The 17,187-nt window shown below is 37.5% G+C and overlaps 1 protein-coding gene across 1 annotated transcript; it reads right to left on the bottom strand.

Annotated features, from left to right (window-relative positions):
- Positions 1-1,564: 1,564 nt before the first annotated feature.
- FGB (fibrinogen beta chain) lies at positions 1,565-12,373 on the bottom strand. Its single transcript, XM_070949190.1, has 9 exons — positions 12,263-12,373; positions 12,051-12,068; positions 8,872-9,084; positions 7,469-7,652; positions 5,708-5,935; positions 4,800-4,913; positions 4,323-4,445; positions 3,236-3,521; positions 1,565-1,906 (listed from the first exon to the last, which is right to left on the bottom strand). Exons 1-9 carry the CDS (start codon positions 12,359-12,361, stop codon positions 1,678-1,680), a joined length of 1,494 nt encoding a protein of 497 aa, XP_070805291.1. The 5' UTR covers positions 12,362-12,373; the 3' UTR covers positions 1,565-1,677.
- Between the last annotated feature and the right edge of the window lie 4,814 nt (positions 12,374-17,187).

The following is a 17,187-nucleotide window of genomic DNA, read 5'->3' as shown; positions in this document are numbered from 1 at the left end:
CTAGACTAGATGGAACAATGTCCTGACCAAAATACTTCTATATTCTTACTGTTGGAACCAAGAGGCTACTCATCATTTCATCTTACCTCCTCTGAGGAAATCCCATAGTAGCATTTTTTGGAACATTGGAGAAAATGACAGAAAACTGTCAAGGGATAAAAGAGGCAATGAAGTCAACAGTATCCTGAAAATACTAAGCTCTATTATCTGGTAAGTATCAACCTAATAGTAGAAAATGAAGCTATACTTTTATAGAATAATCTCACTGATGACAGTAGGACTTACTTGGAAGCAAATATACTTTGTTTGTAAAACTATTACAATCTCCATGACAAGGATGACATGAATCTATGAATTTATCTCATACCCTGTCTAAACATAGCTCCATGTCCTTATACTGCTACCTCGGAGAGACTTCAGCTCTCTAATAACCTCATCAGAGATCTGTCTTAATTCTGTCTGGTTTAACTAGGGATGCCAGAAACTAACCTGGGATCAAGCATGTTGTTTTCTCTTGATTTTTCTTGAAGACCTGGCCCTGTCAGTTGGAGATCCTTTGGGGAATATCACTGGAGGTGGTTGATCGACTAATAATAGTTGCTACTTCTCACCGTGTGTGTGTGTGTAAAATGTTGTAAGCTGCCCAAAGTTGCCTGGTGGCAAGATGGGCAGCAAATAAATTTATTAAACCTTTCCTAGCCTGTGCATTAGGGGATGTGATGGCTCAGTGGCTAAGACTCTGAGTTTGTCAATCGACAGGTTGGCAGTTCAGCAGTTCGAATCCCTAGTGCTGCGTAACAGGGTGAGCTCCCGTTACTTGTCCCAGCTTCTGCCAACCTAGCAGTTCAAAAGCATGTAGAAATGCAACTAGAAAAATAGGGACCGCCTTTGGTGGGAAGGGAACAGCATTCCATGTGCCTTCGGTGTTTAGTCATGCCGGCCATATGACTACAGAATTATCATTAGACGGTGCTGCTTTTCGACTTAGAAACAGAGATGAGCACTGCCCCCTACAGTCGGGAACGATTAGCACATATGTGCGAGGGGAACCTTTACCTTTACTTTTAACCTGTTCATTACAAATATATTGAGAATGAAATTCCCAATCTTAATATTTCTCTAATATGCCTTGCAGGGATTGAGAAGTTATGGTATAAATCCAGAAGTGTTTTAGTCTCCAATGATTAAAAAGAAATCAGAAACATACTAACAGCTATGAGAATAATGTAAAACAAAAGATACGATGATATTGTTTGAAACAGGTAGTGTAATCATGTTTGCATACTAAGAAGGAAGCTAGAAGGACAAAGCACCCTGACAATAGAATGTGGCTTCTTTTATTAAGCATTTTCAACAAAATGTGTGACAAAAACTCACTACTTATGAATCTACTTTTCGGCGAGTAAGCTAATGGGCAGACATTAGGATAAAATATTTATTTAGCAAAACGTAGATTTCAGAACTGCCCCTTTGTACATCACAAATAACATTATTTTAATCGGTTGGTTGGTAGATTCATTTCCAGCATAGTCTTTCCATTTTCATCAAAATGCTTTTAAACAAATCACCAAGGAAGAATTGTTTTATTGTTCTTCACTGCTTTTATGCAAAGTAAAAGTTGAGTATCAAGAAACAGATGTGAACATTTGCAATTATTTATTTAAATAATCATTGTTACTAAGACTGGGAAATTGGTCTGAGTTTCAGGCTGATTTCTTTGAGTGAATACCAGGATCCTTTCCAATTCATCCATACAACTCCATCATCTGTTCCATGTTTTGCCATTTCTGGGGTGTAGTGTCCACCCCAGTAGTATCTGCCATTTGGATTGGCTGAATGACAACGATTATACCACCAGCCACCGCCATCTTCTTTAGAGCATTGCTTTTTGGGATCTGGGTGTATCCTGTGAATTAATTACACATAACACTTAAAAGAATAGATACCAATAAATGAAATGTAAATACATACCATGAATCTTCCCTTATCTTACTATGTGTATATATTCACTGCTGTGACACATAAGAAAAATAATAGAAACCTTACAGTTTTGGCTTCTTTGATTTTAGTTGTTGCACTTTTAAATGTCTATATTTCCCCATAAATGCATTCATTTAGTATTTACTATACCTGAAACTTTCCTTAAACCCAAACAAAACAATATGAAGTATTGCTTTAACATAGTTTTTATATATAAGATAGCACATCAGAAACAGCTGGATTTTACTTAGATAAGGTTACTTACTACTTACTATTATTCTTCTCATCGTTCCTATCACCCACCTCCTCCCACTTATGACTGCCTGACTATGTTGCTTGTATCCTTACGATTTATATTGATTGTTTCCTAGTATGATTTGATTGCTTATTTGAACCCTACGGCTATCATTAAGTGTTGTACTTTATGATTCTTGACGAATGTATCTTGTCGTTTTATATACACTGAGAGCATATGCACCAAAGACAAATTCCTTGTGTGTCCAATCACATTTGGCCAATAAAGCATTCTATCTATCTATCTATCTATCTATCTATCTATCTATCTATCTATCTATCTTCTATCTATCTATCTATCTCTATCTACTTGTTTTAATCAATTTAACTACTCTAGAAGATCAGCTGTCCAAAAATGGAATATCAGATACTCATAATTTTACTTTTTGGCTATTCTTTATAATCTTTTCCAGACAGTTTGTACAGCTCTAATGAAGAGTTAAAATGGTTATGGTATTGAACTAAGATAAAGAGACTGAGATTCAAGTCCATCTCAATCATGGAAACTCACTAGATCAGAGGTCTTCAAACTTGGCAGCTTTAAGACGTATGAACTTCAACTCCCAGAATTCTCCAGCCATCATAGTCTGGAAGTCCACACGTCTTAAATTTGCCAAGTTTGAAGACCTCTGCACTAGATGACTTTCAGCCAGTCCCTTTTTCACAACCTAATTTGTTCCATAGATGTGCTGGGGAGAAAAGTGAGAGAAAAAAAATACTACAGTATTCATCCAATCTTGAGTTGCCAGAGAAAACATGGGATTAAAAATTGGACAAATGATATGAATGTCTGTAATAAATTTAACGGAGTTCAACTGAGCTCATTCACAAGGAACTGTAGAAAAAAATTACCAAAAAAGTCCTCTGTAGGAGGATGATTTGCAAATATATTTCAAAAACTTTTTTGCGGAAATGCTATATAAAACTATAAAGAAACCGAATGAAAAAAGCATATACTTACCATCCATCATTGTCTCTGTCAAAAGTGCTGAAGAACATGCCATTATGGATTGTCATTGTTCTGTTTTCACCAAATAGCTGTGAAGCTCCTTCTAAAAGTGCATTTCCAGCTGTGCCCCTGTAGTTACTAATGGAGAGCTGGTATTTGCTGTTTTCATTCTGAATGCTGAAGCCTCCATAGTGAGCTTTAACTTTAGTGCCATCCCAATCTTTCAGTTCAATTAAAAGTTCAGTCGGCCCCAATTTGCTAATCTGGCTGATTTTGTCGTTTCCAAGCCAATATTCACCTATGACACAAAATAAATCCCTTGAAGCTCTTTTCATCAAATTTTAAGCAGTGTCTTCAATTTGTCATAAAGCTATACCATAATAACTGAATCAAAGTCATTCTGGATGTATGAAAATATGAAGATTGAAATAGATTGGGAATGGATTAACTCAAAAACAAGTTCAGTTGGACTTTTGGGAGAAGATAGATCAACTTTAAGAATAGAATGGCGTGCATTCTATTTTCCATGCAGCCAAAAGCAGAAGCAGCAGAAATCTTTCTTTTTCTCCCCCAAACTCTGTCTCTGCGGCTTCCAAACCCCAGCCGGGGCAGCGGCCGCTCTGGGAGTGTGCTTCCCACTCTATGGTGACGGCTGGAGCTGGAGCCTGCAGGGAGAGCTAGCCCAGGCCCTGGCTTCTGTGAAGGTGGTGGGCACTGGCGGCATTGACTATGAGCTCCTCAAGGACCTGGTGCTCACCAGCTTTGCCCACATCGACATGGTGAGGCCTGGGAGGCATGCAAGTGGGGGGTGGGGACAGGCACTTGCACAGCTTGGTGCCTTTGGGCCACTTGCGTTCTACACACACACACCGTGGGAGAGGAGCGGCTTGATAGTGGCACACGAAGGGAGCCTCTCTATGGCAGATTCCTGACTGTGAGGGCGTAGGCCACCCCGGGCCTCCTGCACCCCAGAAATAATAAGACCCCCGATAATAAGGCCAAGCCCTTATTTTGGGGTTCAAAAGAAAATAAGACCCTGTCTTATTTTCGGAAAAACAAAGTATGTATTGGTACACACTGCTGGAAAACAGATCCTTACCTGGGGTGTCACAGTAGTTCTTTCCACCACTGGAAGCAATATTTCCAAATCCTTTTTTATATGCATCCCATTTTCTTCCAAAGCCAACACTCCCATCTTGGCGGTTTTGAATTAGAAGCCAACCTGTTCAAAATGATAACAATTATAATCACAATTATATAGTCCACTTTCTTGAAATATTTCCATAAAGCCTCATAACTGGAGGATGGGGAAGGGACAGATGCTCTTTGTAGAGTCCCCACTTAGAATGGATTCCCCTTTGTTATCACTGTTATGTTTAGTCAATCATGTGCCCTCTTCTTTTATTCTCAATCTATTGCCTAGAAAAAAAGATCCCAGCATTTGAAAGTGGATCTTCTTGTTTTTTGCTCTTATCATTGTATACATACAGTATTTGAAGTAGCAAGTGAATATTATAAAGCTGGCAGATCCATCATTTGAAACCATTTTGATTAAGGATACTAGCTTAACAATTACCTCCATCGTCTGTGGTCATATCACAATACACTCTGAATGGTTTAAAGAAAGAATCAGGCTGAACAAGGTACAGCTCAGATGTTTCACCTCCTTTTCTATATATATCTTCACACTCTGCAAACAGAAAAATCCATTATCTATATAGTTTAGTGAGCAACAAAAATGTGCTGAACAGAGGAATAAGTAAACTACAGAAATCTACAACATAATTAAAACTGCACGGGAAGGCTTGAAGATTTTATCTGCAGTAAACACCTATCATAGAATTTTCAAGTATTTGCTTGCTTTTGGGATCTCTGCCTTACCTAGGACTAAATGCATTTTTAGAAATGCTGATTTGGAAATTCTTTCATCCATCCCACTGTAAGGATTGAATTTGGCCATACAGAAGCCATTAGTGTTGAGATAAAAAATAACTATTGTATAAATATGGAACTCTCAAGGGCAAGGGAACAATAACCAAACAAGGGTGGGACGAAAAGGTCTAGGACAAGGATCCTCAAACTACGGCCTGCCGAAGCCATTAATCCAGCCCGCGTGGGACCATGATGCTGCACCGCCCACATTACCCCACCTGCCCACCGGCCCCCCCACCTTCTTGAGGCCAGGGAGGTCAAAAACGGTCCCGTTTTTGGCCTCCCCGGCCTCCAGAGAGAGAGAGAAAGAGAGAGGGAGAGAGAGAAAAACACACACACAAAGAGAAGTCCCTCACACCTCCCCCCGAAAGGCAGCCACATCCCTTCACTAACCTGCTTTCCAACCCCAGGAGCATAACAAATTAAAGTGTAATTTGTGTGTATTGTTTTGTGTATTGTATATTTTGTGTATTGTCATATCGTCACCGCTACCGGCTCGGCAGAACCGGGTGGAACCGGGAGGAACCCACCACTGGAGAAGTGAAACATTACCTTTGCCACTCACAACTGGAACATTGCAAGAAACTGTACAAGAGGTTTGGCATTCAGACAACTGTGACGTAATAGCGTTTTCTAGTTTTTGTAACTTTTTGTTCAAAGTATCCACAACTGAACGAAGAAGTCGTAAATTGGATGGAATACTGTTATCTAATTTTTCTTTGATGAAAGTGTAGTGTTCCTCAAGTTCTCTGTTATATTGGGAAATTAAATTCTGATTATCTGGAGATAAAAAGAAATGAAGAGGTGGCAAGCTTTTTAAAAAGAACAACAAAATACATTTAACAAGATATTAAGACTTTCCATTTCCTTCTAATTCCTGTACTATACTTATTTCTAGACTCTAAAACTCCAGGATAAAAGAACTCAGGCTTCCCAATCTATGTAAATTTCTATGAACAGGTGGCACTATATGCAACATAAATAATTACAATTTTGCCGTTTTATAAATTGCCATTTTATAAACCGAGGTCAAAACTTTCTTCCCCTTTTCCTCTTAGACAAAGATCATAGATGATTGAGGGACATATCTGCTTACTGGATCCAGTACTTGACTGGTATTATTATATTAATTTAAGTAGATTTCACTCTTGGGTTCCTAGATTATTCTAGGTCTCATCATTCCCAGGAAGAATGGTTAATGGTCAAAAATGAAAGAAAATGTTTGTCAAAAGCATTTAATAGCCCAGGGTTGGGAATCACTAATTATTCAGATTGGGAACCAACTGATGTGACAAACTTTTTTTTTTAATTTGATTTATATGCCGCCCTTCTCCGGAGACTCAGGGCGGCTTACAATGCGTTAAGCAACTTGGCATACTGATCTTCATGGCAAATTTCACAAGCAGATTTTGCAACCAAAGATAAGATTTAGACTATCTAAAAGATTGCAAGTTAAAGTATGGACGGGAATGCAACAGCTCCAATTTTTTTTTAGTTTAGCAGAACTCACATTTAAATAAATATAAGATTATACTAGAAAACTGCTATTTATGCTACCTAATGTATAACTATAAAGAAAATGCAACACTGATTAAAATTAATTTTTACAGATATTATAGCAAACACGTAGAAACTAGAAAAACCATATAAGCTTTATTTACTAAGTATAAATGTACGTTTTTTTGACTTAGATCATGTGTCTACGGAGATTTTCAGTCATCCAGGTCATGGTTGTCCAAAAGATGCTTTTTCAAAAGGCAACTGGACTTTCTTGGGTTTTTTTTTTTCTTGAAGACATTTCACTTCAAATCCAAGAAGCTTCTTCAGTCCTGTATATCCAAGCAAAATGTCTTCAAGGAAAAACAAACTCCAGCTGCCTTTTGAAAAATAACAAACGCAATCGCACTTAGACTTATATACTGCTTCACAGTTTACAGCCCTCTCTAAGTGGTTTACAGAGTCAGCATATTGCCACCAACAATCTGGGTCCTCATTTTACCATCCTCAGAAGGATGGAAGGGCTGAGTCAATTTTGAGCCTGGTGAGATTCAAACTGCCTAATTACAGGGAGTTGGCAGTCAGCAGAAGTAGCTGCAGTACTGCATTCTAACCACTGCGCCACCATGGCTCTTGGTGCAACTTTGAGGCTTAAATCATGTGATTTAAGCACACTTAATTCAAGTGTACTTATTTTGTAGAATGTATTTGCCTTTTCATGTTGTTTGCTACCCCTCATCTTTTTTAAAAACAAAACTTTCATGATGAAAACAAGACAGTTTTGCCTACATACTAATTTACTGTTTGACAGCTCACCCGTATATTGTTTCTGCCTTTTGGCTAAACGTTCATCCAATAAATGAGCATAGCTATTGATAGTTGAGGAGGACTGGTGTAGATTGTGTGCTTTGTCTGTTAGATCCTTAATAGTTGGCTTCACTGTGTTTTCTTGCTTCAATAGTTCAGTTCTCAGTTCACAACCTGTTGGGCATAATACACCCTTAAAAAGAACAACAAATTCAGTAGGTTAATTCAAAATTAAAAATGATAAAATAACCTTTAAAAAGTGCAAACAAGATGGTTGACAGAGCGTAATTCTTTTCTATTTTGCTATGAGCCTTATAAAAATCTCTCTTCTTAACAACATCTCACACCAATACAAGTAATATTTTCCAAGTAATAATCTGTTACGAGATGAAGAGTAATTTTTGTGGATCCTATGGATCTAATGAGACTAAGAGTGCTATTCATGGGGATTTGCAGAAATATGGAAGCGTTTTCCTCATGGTGCCATCAAAGTTACCTGGAAGGAGCCCTAAAAGCAGGGTTGGGATTTAGCCGGTTCGGACAAGTTCGGGCAAACCGGATGTTAATTTTAATTTGGTTTGTCGAACCGGTAGTTACAAGGACTAGCTGACCCAGCCCAACCCGCCCCTGCCAGGAGTCTCCACATGGTCTGTTTTGGATGCGAGGTAAGTGCAGGGCCCGCACAGAGGCTCTGGGAGGGTGAAAAATGGGCCTACTGGAAGTACTGGAAGTCTGGAAATGGGCCCATTTCTGGCCTCCAGAGGGCCTCCGAACCCCAGGGAAGGCCGTTTTTGCCCTCCTGGAGGCTTGAGGAAAGCCTCTGGAGCCTGGGGAGGGTGCAAATGCCCTCCCCGCTGTGGTGCAGGAGGCCGAGTAGGCCACACCCCCGTGGCCACGCCCACCCAGCAACTGAGTAGCAAACCGCTTGCTTAAAGTTTTCAATCCCACCCCTGCCTAAAAGGATTTAAAAAAATAAATGAATCAAACTCAAGATATCTGGTCCTGCCCATTCCTTCTTCAAGCAGAGTTACAGGGAATAAGCCCAACAATACTCTGAACTTGGTCCTTTTGGAGTCCTATGAGAAAGAACATGTTGACATCTTTGCCACTGATTTAAATAGGCAAATAATGAAAGGGAAGAAATACTCAAACAATTATAATTGTAATGGTCTAATTTGTGTGGTTTAAAACAATCTTCCTAGGAAGCAATGTTTTTGTGTATGTATGCGTGTATTCTATTTGAAACGGTTTATCGTCCACACCAAATGGCCACATAATAAATGGACTTCCATATAAACATTCCATTCATGAAAATGTGCAGTAAATCTGAAAAGGAAGCATTAAAGAAAGCAACATATTATTTAGTCTTAAATATTCTAGCCCAACTCTATCTCAGGACAATTAATACCTACCAGTTCCTCTGCCAAGTGTTTGCAACCTCCACTATCAGGGTAAACGATTGGGCCTAGCTTTGTATCAGTAATAGGTTTTTTTGCTGGACGAGCTCTATATCTCACGCCACCAACAGGAGGAAGAGGAGCTGGCCTGAGAGTTGGAAGTGGCTCCCGTTTCTTGTCCAAAGGCCTGTGACCTCGTGCATCCGGAGTCTCACCTTTATTTTCAATCTATTTAGCATTAAGGAAAAATATTGTTATAAATTGCAACCAGTCAGAATTTTCAAGATGAGAAATTTTCTAGCAAAAAACACAGACAATCAAATTCTCAAAAAAAAGTGATGCGAACTCATGTGGGGAAAAATGCTTTTTTTGGAATATTTCTGTGTAATGTATTTTGCTTGGTTTCTTACTTTGTTAGATTTATATCCTGAGTTTCCTTGAGACATCAAGTTGACACCAATCCCTCCAGGTCCTAGTCCAATACCTTAGTTATTGTACCATGGATGCTCTTGGTGGTTTAATGTTTTATAATAAGCCTGTAAGTTTTCTTTCATGGAAACTAATTGATCAAATTAAATAATAATGAACTTGTAGATTGCATGGAGATGATTAGCAACAATACCTAACTAACATTTTAATTTTTTGACTATATGATTAACAAGGCTAGGTTCCCACATTGCACTATGGCACAATATCATTGGTTTGGTTTTAATTTAGGATGCAGTATTAATCCAACCAGAATTCTGTGGATTGTTAGCCAGGGTTTATATGACTTATGTTTTCGTACGATGCAGCTTATTCAACAATATTTTTAAAAATCATCATTTGGGGAACTATGCAAACCACATTGATTAAGTAAGATACATATGCATTATTTCCATTAGGTTTAGCTTATTCCATCCACAGGAGGGGGGGAAAAGGTACGAACAAGTAATTATCCATCATTCCATAGAATAATGCCATCTCTTCTTTCAAATAACTGTTGTCTTCTATTATTATAGTATACACAACCTCTTCTTCTTGTGCCCTATCTGTCATCGGACATTGGAGACCATGTTGGCAATCCTGTTTTTGTCACCTATTTTGTCACATACATTTATACACAACTGCAGAGTACTAATTCACAATATATATCTATTCAGAACAAAGCTCTATTACTCTCAGAAAAATTGCAAACGTGATGTGGTTGAACTGCAGGTTTACAGCATTAACAAATTATTCCCATTAATTTAGTCAAATGTAAAACCTATTAGTTCAATGAGATTTATTCCCCAAAATAGGATTCAGCCTAGACATGTTTCTGTATTTATTTGTTTGTTTACTTAATTCAGTTTAGACAATGTCCAACTCTAACTGACTCTGGGTAGCTCAAAAATACTAACATAAAAACCAATATAAACCAAAACCCAAATGTGATTTGGCCACAATATATAGACCAGAAAAGGAGTAATAGGCACACTTAATCAAAGAGCCCCATTCATTTCACCCCATGACCTGAGAGAACAACTATGTTTTGAAGGCTTTATGGAACATCATCAGGGTGAAAGCCACGCAGAAGGGATCTCATTTCAAATGTTAGTTTGTTGAAGGAAGCAGCAAGCAACACACATCTCTAAAATGTGTCTGTGGGCAGGACTTATATTTGGGGCATCTGATCAATATTGGAGCATCTGTTCAATATAATGCACAATAAAAGTTGATCTGAAAGCACATGGAGGAGAAGCAGCCTCTAAGTATATGATTAGAAGAGGAAAAACAGCAGAGAGAAAAACTTGACCTCCTTCTGCTTAGTACTGTCAAATATTGTATTACACACACAAACACCCCTTCATATATATTTGTTGGGAAAGAGAGGGTGCTAGATAGCTTTAAAAAAAAAGAATGAAGAAAAACTGGAAGACCACTAGTAGTAATTCAGATTTCTGCACTCCAGTTATGAAAGTCTACCTTAACTAAAGAAATGGCCTAAGAATAAATCACCAAGACTAGCCAAATGAAATTTTAAAAAATCCACATATGCAGAAAGGAAAAAGAATCAAAGCCAAAGAATATAAAAATCAGTTTAAAGTAGCTAGGAAAAGTTTCATGACATGAAGATCTTATGGGTTATATCCACTTCAGGAACAACACAGTTGTGTGGATGTGGGCTATGGATCTGGATATGATAATAACAGATTTGGAAGGGACCTTGGAGGTCATCTAGCCCAACCCCCTGCTCATACAGGAGACCTATACTAGGGACTCAAACTGCCGAACTGCTAACCTTTCTGAGCGACAAGCTCAGCATCTTAGTTTAGCCTAGCCAGGCCTTCTAAGAAATCGTAAGTTCAAAAAATCACGGAAAAGCTTGGTATTATCTCCAAAATTCCTCATACAATATTTTATACAACAAAAGATAAATTTGCGGGAGTGGGGGGGGAATGGAAAGCAGTTAAAATATTTTTGTACATTAAAATAAAAGACAGTGACTGAAGAATTTAAGGCCTTATGGCTACAAATATGAAGAGAAACAGGCTTTACTTTCTTCGATTACATATATTTGTACATGTATATGTACATGTATATATATTAGCTATATGGATTATCACTGATTAGCATGTTAATCATATATTTTATATAACATTTTGCTGATAAATAAGTAATCTAATACCATATTTCATTCCACAAAGTTTTAAAATTTCATTTACAAATATCTATTAAGCATAATAAAATATTCAATATTGTTTTTAGACTAATACGGAATATTTTTTAATTTCTGAAAAGTTCAGTGATTACCTGCTCAGACAATAGGCTTTTATTTAACATATCTTCAGTGTGCATTATCAAAGCAAATGATTCTATACTCCACCCTCTTAACTATAGGAATGAAGAATACTTTCACATTCTTTTTTCTTATATTCTTTTTAAAACCATAACCACTAAGGATACTATAAATGATGCTGAAGTAATGTCTATAAAATCAACTGGTTCCCATTATACCTACGAAATTTCATTCCTAGTAACAATAAAATTTGCTTTCGAATTGAAATTTTTCAGACAAGTTTAACTTTTTTGTATATAGATTTTTCTGCATTAAGGCATTTGATAGGACACTATTAACACATTACCAGAATGCTGTCTACCACAGAAACAAGCATAAACTAGTATATGCTTATATATTTTAACTTAATTTTTTTTAAAAAAAATATTCTTACCAGTGATGCATCAGGTACCTGTATAAAGAAAAAAAAAAGGAGAAAATGAAGAGAGAGAAAAATTGAAAATATGTACTCGGATGGGCAAAAGTGCAGCACATTTTTCTTAGATTAGGTTGAAAACTAAACTTTTGTTTGTACAAATCAGAAATATGTTTTAATCTAAATGAAATAGAAAACATGCTACCATATAAAAGAAGTGATATTCTAACCTCATCATCATCATAGTCTGCAGTTTCATCAGATTTAACTAGAGCAACAGAAAGAAGAAAGAGCAATAGTAGTTTCATGATACTGAGTTGCTTGAACATCTTTGCAGTATTTCCCCCAAATTAGGGAAAGCAAATCCAAGCTCCTATATAAGTGAGTCACCATGAGGGGTACTAAATGATTCCTGATAGGTCCAACTGTCGTTCCAATTGTTAATAGTTAACATTGTGCCTGGACAAGTCACTAATTGAGCAATATTTTTTGCTATGCACAAGCTTAAGCACAGAAACAATGAGTTTTTAAAATATCGTTCTGCGCCATCAAATGGTGGTGATTCAAAAATGATGAGTATTCAGTGGGGCTTTAGCACAACCCATTTCTTTGAATTTGGGTTATATCTTTGACCAATAGTAATTTTAGTTATTGTAGTTTAGGGATGTTTCCTTATAGTACGATTTGTACTGTCAAATCAGTGGTGGGTTGCGCCCGGTTCGCACTGGTTCTATAGAACCGGTAGTAAAATCGGCGGAAGGCTCCGCCTACCGACCCTGACATCATCAAAATGCTTCTGAGCATGCGCAGAAGAGCATGCACGCATGCGCGCAGCCCCATTGCAAATTGGTAGTAAAGGTAAGTAGAACCCACCCCTGTGTCAAATGACACTTCAACCTGAACCACATCACCGCTTTGTAAAAACATAATTTGCCTGTCAATTACAAGCCTTATTGTACAATTGAGCTTTAAGGCTTGCATAAAGAAAAACAATTGTAAATGTAAATTTGTTCCCTGCATAAAAAAATAGGGTTTCAGAGAAACTTATGTTATGTTTGGTAATTCACACTGTATTTTGTCCTGATTAAATCAAATAATCAAATCCCATGGTTATTGACCATGGGATACCACTTTTTTTTTAACTGGACAAAAGGAATGATAACCCTTATAGGGAAAGTGATAAAAAACAAACAAACAGAACTCATGTTTGCATCAGGAATTGGCAGGGGTGAAATTCAGCAGGTTCTGACAGGTTCTGGAGAACTGGTAGCAGAAATTTTGAGTAGTTCAGAGAACCGGCAAGTACCACTTCTGGCTGGCCCCAGAGTGGGGTGGGAATGGAGATTTTGCAGTATCCTTCCCCTGCCACACCCACCAAGCCATGCCGACAGAACCGGTAAGGAAAAATTTTGAATTTCACTCCTGAGAATTAGGATGAAAGAACATAAGGTCTGGATTTATGATACGGTATCACTGTATGTTATTTTCTGACATAAACTCAGTTTTCTGCAGATGCTTGTCAATAGCCATCTCAACTTTGAGAAAAGTTCCCAAGTCTATATTATAGAGCAAGAACATTTATTAGGCCAGCTGAAGCTAAAAGAAGTGGTAGGGCCACATTATATGATACTGTATTTCTCCTACTGATCAAATACTGCTGTAGGTATTCTGTGGTCGCTTGAACTTTGAGAAAATAAAATTTTGCTGGATATATTATTTTATCATACATGCAGGTTTATTGTAGTGTTACCTGCTCAATTATTGGTTAAGATGGGTGACTACATAAATTATGAAAAGAAGATTCTGCAACTAAAAGACCTGAAAATCATCCACCAGCATTCTTTTCAAAAATATTCTTCTATGCCATCCTGTCCAATGAAGGAATTATGATCCAATTCCATAAATTAAAAGATGTTGAGGTTGGAAAGGAAGTCTGGAAACTGGTGCAAAGTAGTGTCTGACCCATTGAGACCCCATGGACAACGCTCCTCCAGGCCTTCCTGTCCTCTACCATCCCCTGGAGTCCATTTAAGCTCACACCGACTGCCTCAGTAACTTCATCCAGCCACCTCATTCTCTGTCGTCCCATTCTTCTTTTGCCCTCAGCATTTCCCAGCATTAGGCTCTTCTCCAGGAAGTTGTTCCTTCTCATTAGGTGGCCAAAGCATTTGAGTTATATATACTGTACATCATTCTTTCTTCCTAATTTCCCCACATCTCCATGAAACAGATTGTGCTGAGAAATATGATTTGATCCAAGACAACCAGGGAACTTACAGTATGTGATTGATGGAGGACTAAAACCTGGGTCTCTCCATTCTTAGCGCAACATCTTAACCACTTCTGGTATATTTGTCATAAAGTCTTTGGAGCGCAACCTAATTAGCACCCTAAAATTTAAACATATGTAGTATGAAATATAAGAATGCCACATTTGATGGTTTTTTGCATTAGCCATTCCTAAATATATTTGATTGATCTGTTAATGTACAGATAGTTTGACCTGTTGATGTCCTAGTGTTATAACAGGAAAATGTGGAATAGAGCATCCAACAATGACTCACAAAATCAGCAAAGTAAAATAGACAATTATTCAAGTAGTACACTGTGCACCAAAGTTAACATTACAAAATAGTTTTCCTAAGTTAGGCCACAAATAATACCTTGCAGCATTTAGGGGAAATTATTTGACTATCTTTATTATCCTGTTGACCAATGTTACACAATACTTGCCACCATGATTTGCCTGTGTAATCTGTTTGCCTGATTTGAACTGCAGTAGCATGTAGAGAAATATCTGCTATTGCAGTTCAAATTAGGCAAAGATTACACAGGAGAATCATGGTTTCTTTGAACTATTATGACTAAGCATATAGCATATTGTCTTGCCTGAGCTTTTTATGAGAATGAAGTATATAAATAAGCTGCATTGCTAAAGCTAGATGGAGAACAGTGTTTTCCATGTAAACAGAAATGGAGGTAAAGATGTTGGTAGGCATTTTGTTCTTCCTTGGTTTTTTCATTCATTTACCAAGTTATTTATTTAGCCAGTGGAGGACAGAGATGCTAACTTGCATTGTTTGCCTTACTGGGCTTATTCAAACAGTGGTGAAATATCCTGCTGTATCTATCAGATGAGTCAAGGCCTCAGCACTCATATCAGACTGCTTTTGCACATAGCACCAGGAACAGAGACTTTTGACCAAATCTAAGCAATGTTGAAGCCAACCAGTCCCTCTGGTTGTTTATTTAAGTGTTTTTTCACAAGGGGTGTCGCAAGTTTATTCTGACTTTTAAAGCAGCAAACACAGAGTCTATCTCTGATATCTCAAATTGTAATCTGAAGGCAAGCAAAAAGTTGAAGTAGTAACTTCTTGTAAATGAGAATCTAATGTAATCACAATATAAAGAAAACAACCAAAACATTTTGGGAAGACTAATGCATAGTTTCCAGTTTTCAGCTGCCCCAGCTGAGTAAATATGGTAGCAGCACATAGTACAGCATTTAATCCAAATGTACATTTTAAAATACAACTTGTTTGGAAAAAAGACAGCTATTTTTATATTGCATATTTATAATGCACACACACACACAAAAACCAGATTGGAATTATCAGATTAGCTCTTAGTCGCTTAGCTATTAAATACTCAATATCAGTATATTTACTGAAAATTATTCCAAGGAAAATCTTAAAATCCACTAAGCAGAAATTATTAGATATGTGATTATTTTGAAACTGTTGATGATCAATCTAGTTTCCTTAGCATTTTGTATATCATCGCATATTTTGGTTATCGGCATATCTTGCAGAAATTGAGATTATTATAAAATGCATGCAATAGCATCATGGTGCAAATCCTACCCTTATATATTGGCAATTTTGCCCATTGCATCTTACAAATTTTCTTCCCACAGATCAGAGGTGGGTTGCCCCCCCAGTTTGGACCGGTTCTATAGAACCGGTAGTAAAATCGGTGGGAGGCTCCGCCCACTGACCCTGACTTCATCAGAAGCTATCTGCGCATGTACAGAAGCAAGGCGCATGTGCAAGCGAAGCGAGCACGCATGATCCCATTGCGAACCGGTAGTAAAGGTAAGTAGAATCCACCCCTGCCACAGATGCCCAATTATTTGCAGATGATAATTTCAGCAATAAAAGCATGATACTCCTTTATTAGGAAACAAGCATCTTTAAACTCAAATTCAACAAATCTTGAGATTTAAATTTTACAGGCTTATAGTCTTAATTGTTCTAAAGCTAGTAGCCTCTGTAAGTATTGAACTGCAGCCCCCAACCAACCTAAATCTTTCATCAGTTTGGATTTTGGCTTTCTTTCTTTTTCTTTTTTCATTTGGAGGGGGGAAAGGCCCACCTTTTGATATTGATAATTGCTTTATAGTACTTTGCTGTGAAACAAGCTAAACTACACTCTCTTCTGTTCAGAATCTGTAATAGCACTTTCTGCCCCAAAATATAACATGAAGCCAGGGGCATGAAAGTTTTACAAGGTTGTATACAACTCTGAAATACTATGCAAACTTCGTAATGCTGTAAATATATATTTTTGTTATCTTTTGAATATCTGGATTGCATAGGAGACTGCCTTTTTTTTAAAAAAAAAATCACACTCCATTAAACCTTCCTTTTTTTTAAAGAAAAGGGGGCAAAGTTTCTGCCTCAAGTGCTTTTCATTTTCCACAGGCTACTTCAGCATTTTTATCCAAAGTCTGGTTGACCCTAACAGGTGTTGTAGTACTTCAATTCTATAATTTCTCTTAATACTTTTCTCCAAGTCTGGATGCAGCCTGGCCTAAAGATAACCCAGACCAATTATCTTGGGAATCCTCTAATAAGCAGACCTTGTTACCGACGCAAATTAGAGCTTGTCAGGGTATCACAGATCCTGCCAACATACTTTTTCTGCTTAAAGACTGGAGGAATGGCTGCAAAGAAGACCTTGGTAGATCTTTATTACTATATTTTATATATAATGATATATATAGTCTGTAAGGGGCGTGCATAAGTGCACCAACGTGCCTACCGTCCCTGTCCTACTGTCCCCATTTATTCGTATCCTTATCCTGTATTCATAATCATGTTTATACTTATATCCGTAATCTTATACGTTTGACAAATAAATAAAATAAAAACAA

The sequence above is a fragment of the Pituophis catenifer genome, unplaced genomic scaffold, assembly GCF_029215685.1.
Source record: "Pituophis catenifer annectens isolate HBS135680 unplaced genomic scaffold, rPitCat1.0.hap2 SCAF_8, whole genome shotgun sequence".
Classification (NCBI taxonomy): Eukaryota; Metazoa; Chordata; class Lepidosauria; order Squamata; family Colubridae; genus Pituophis; species Pituophis catenifer.
This window is presented reverse-complemented; position numbering and strand designations above follow the sequence as displayed.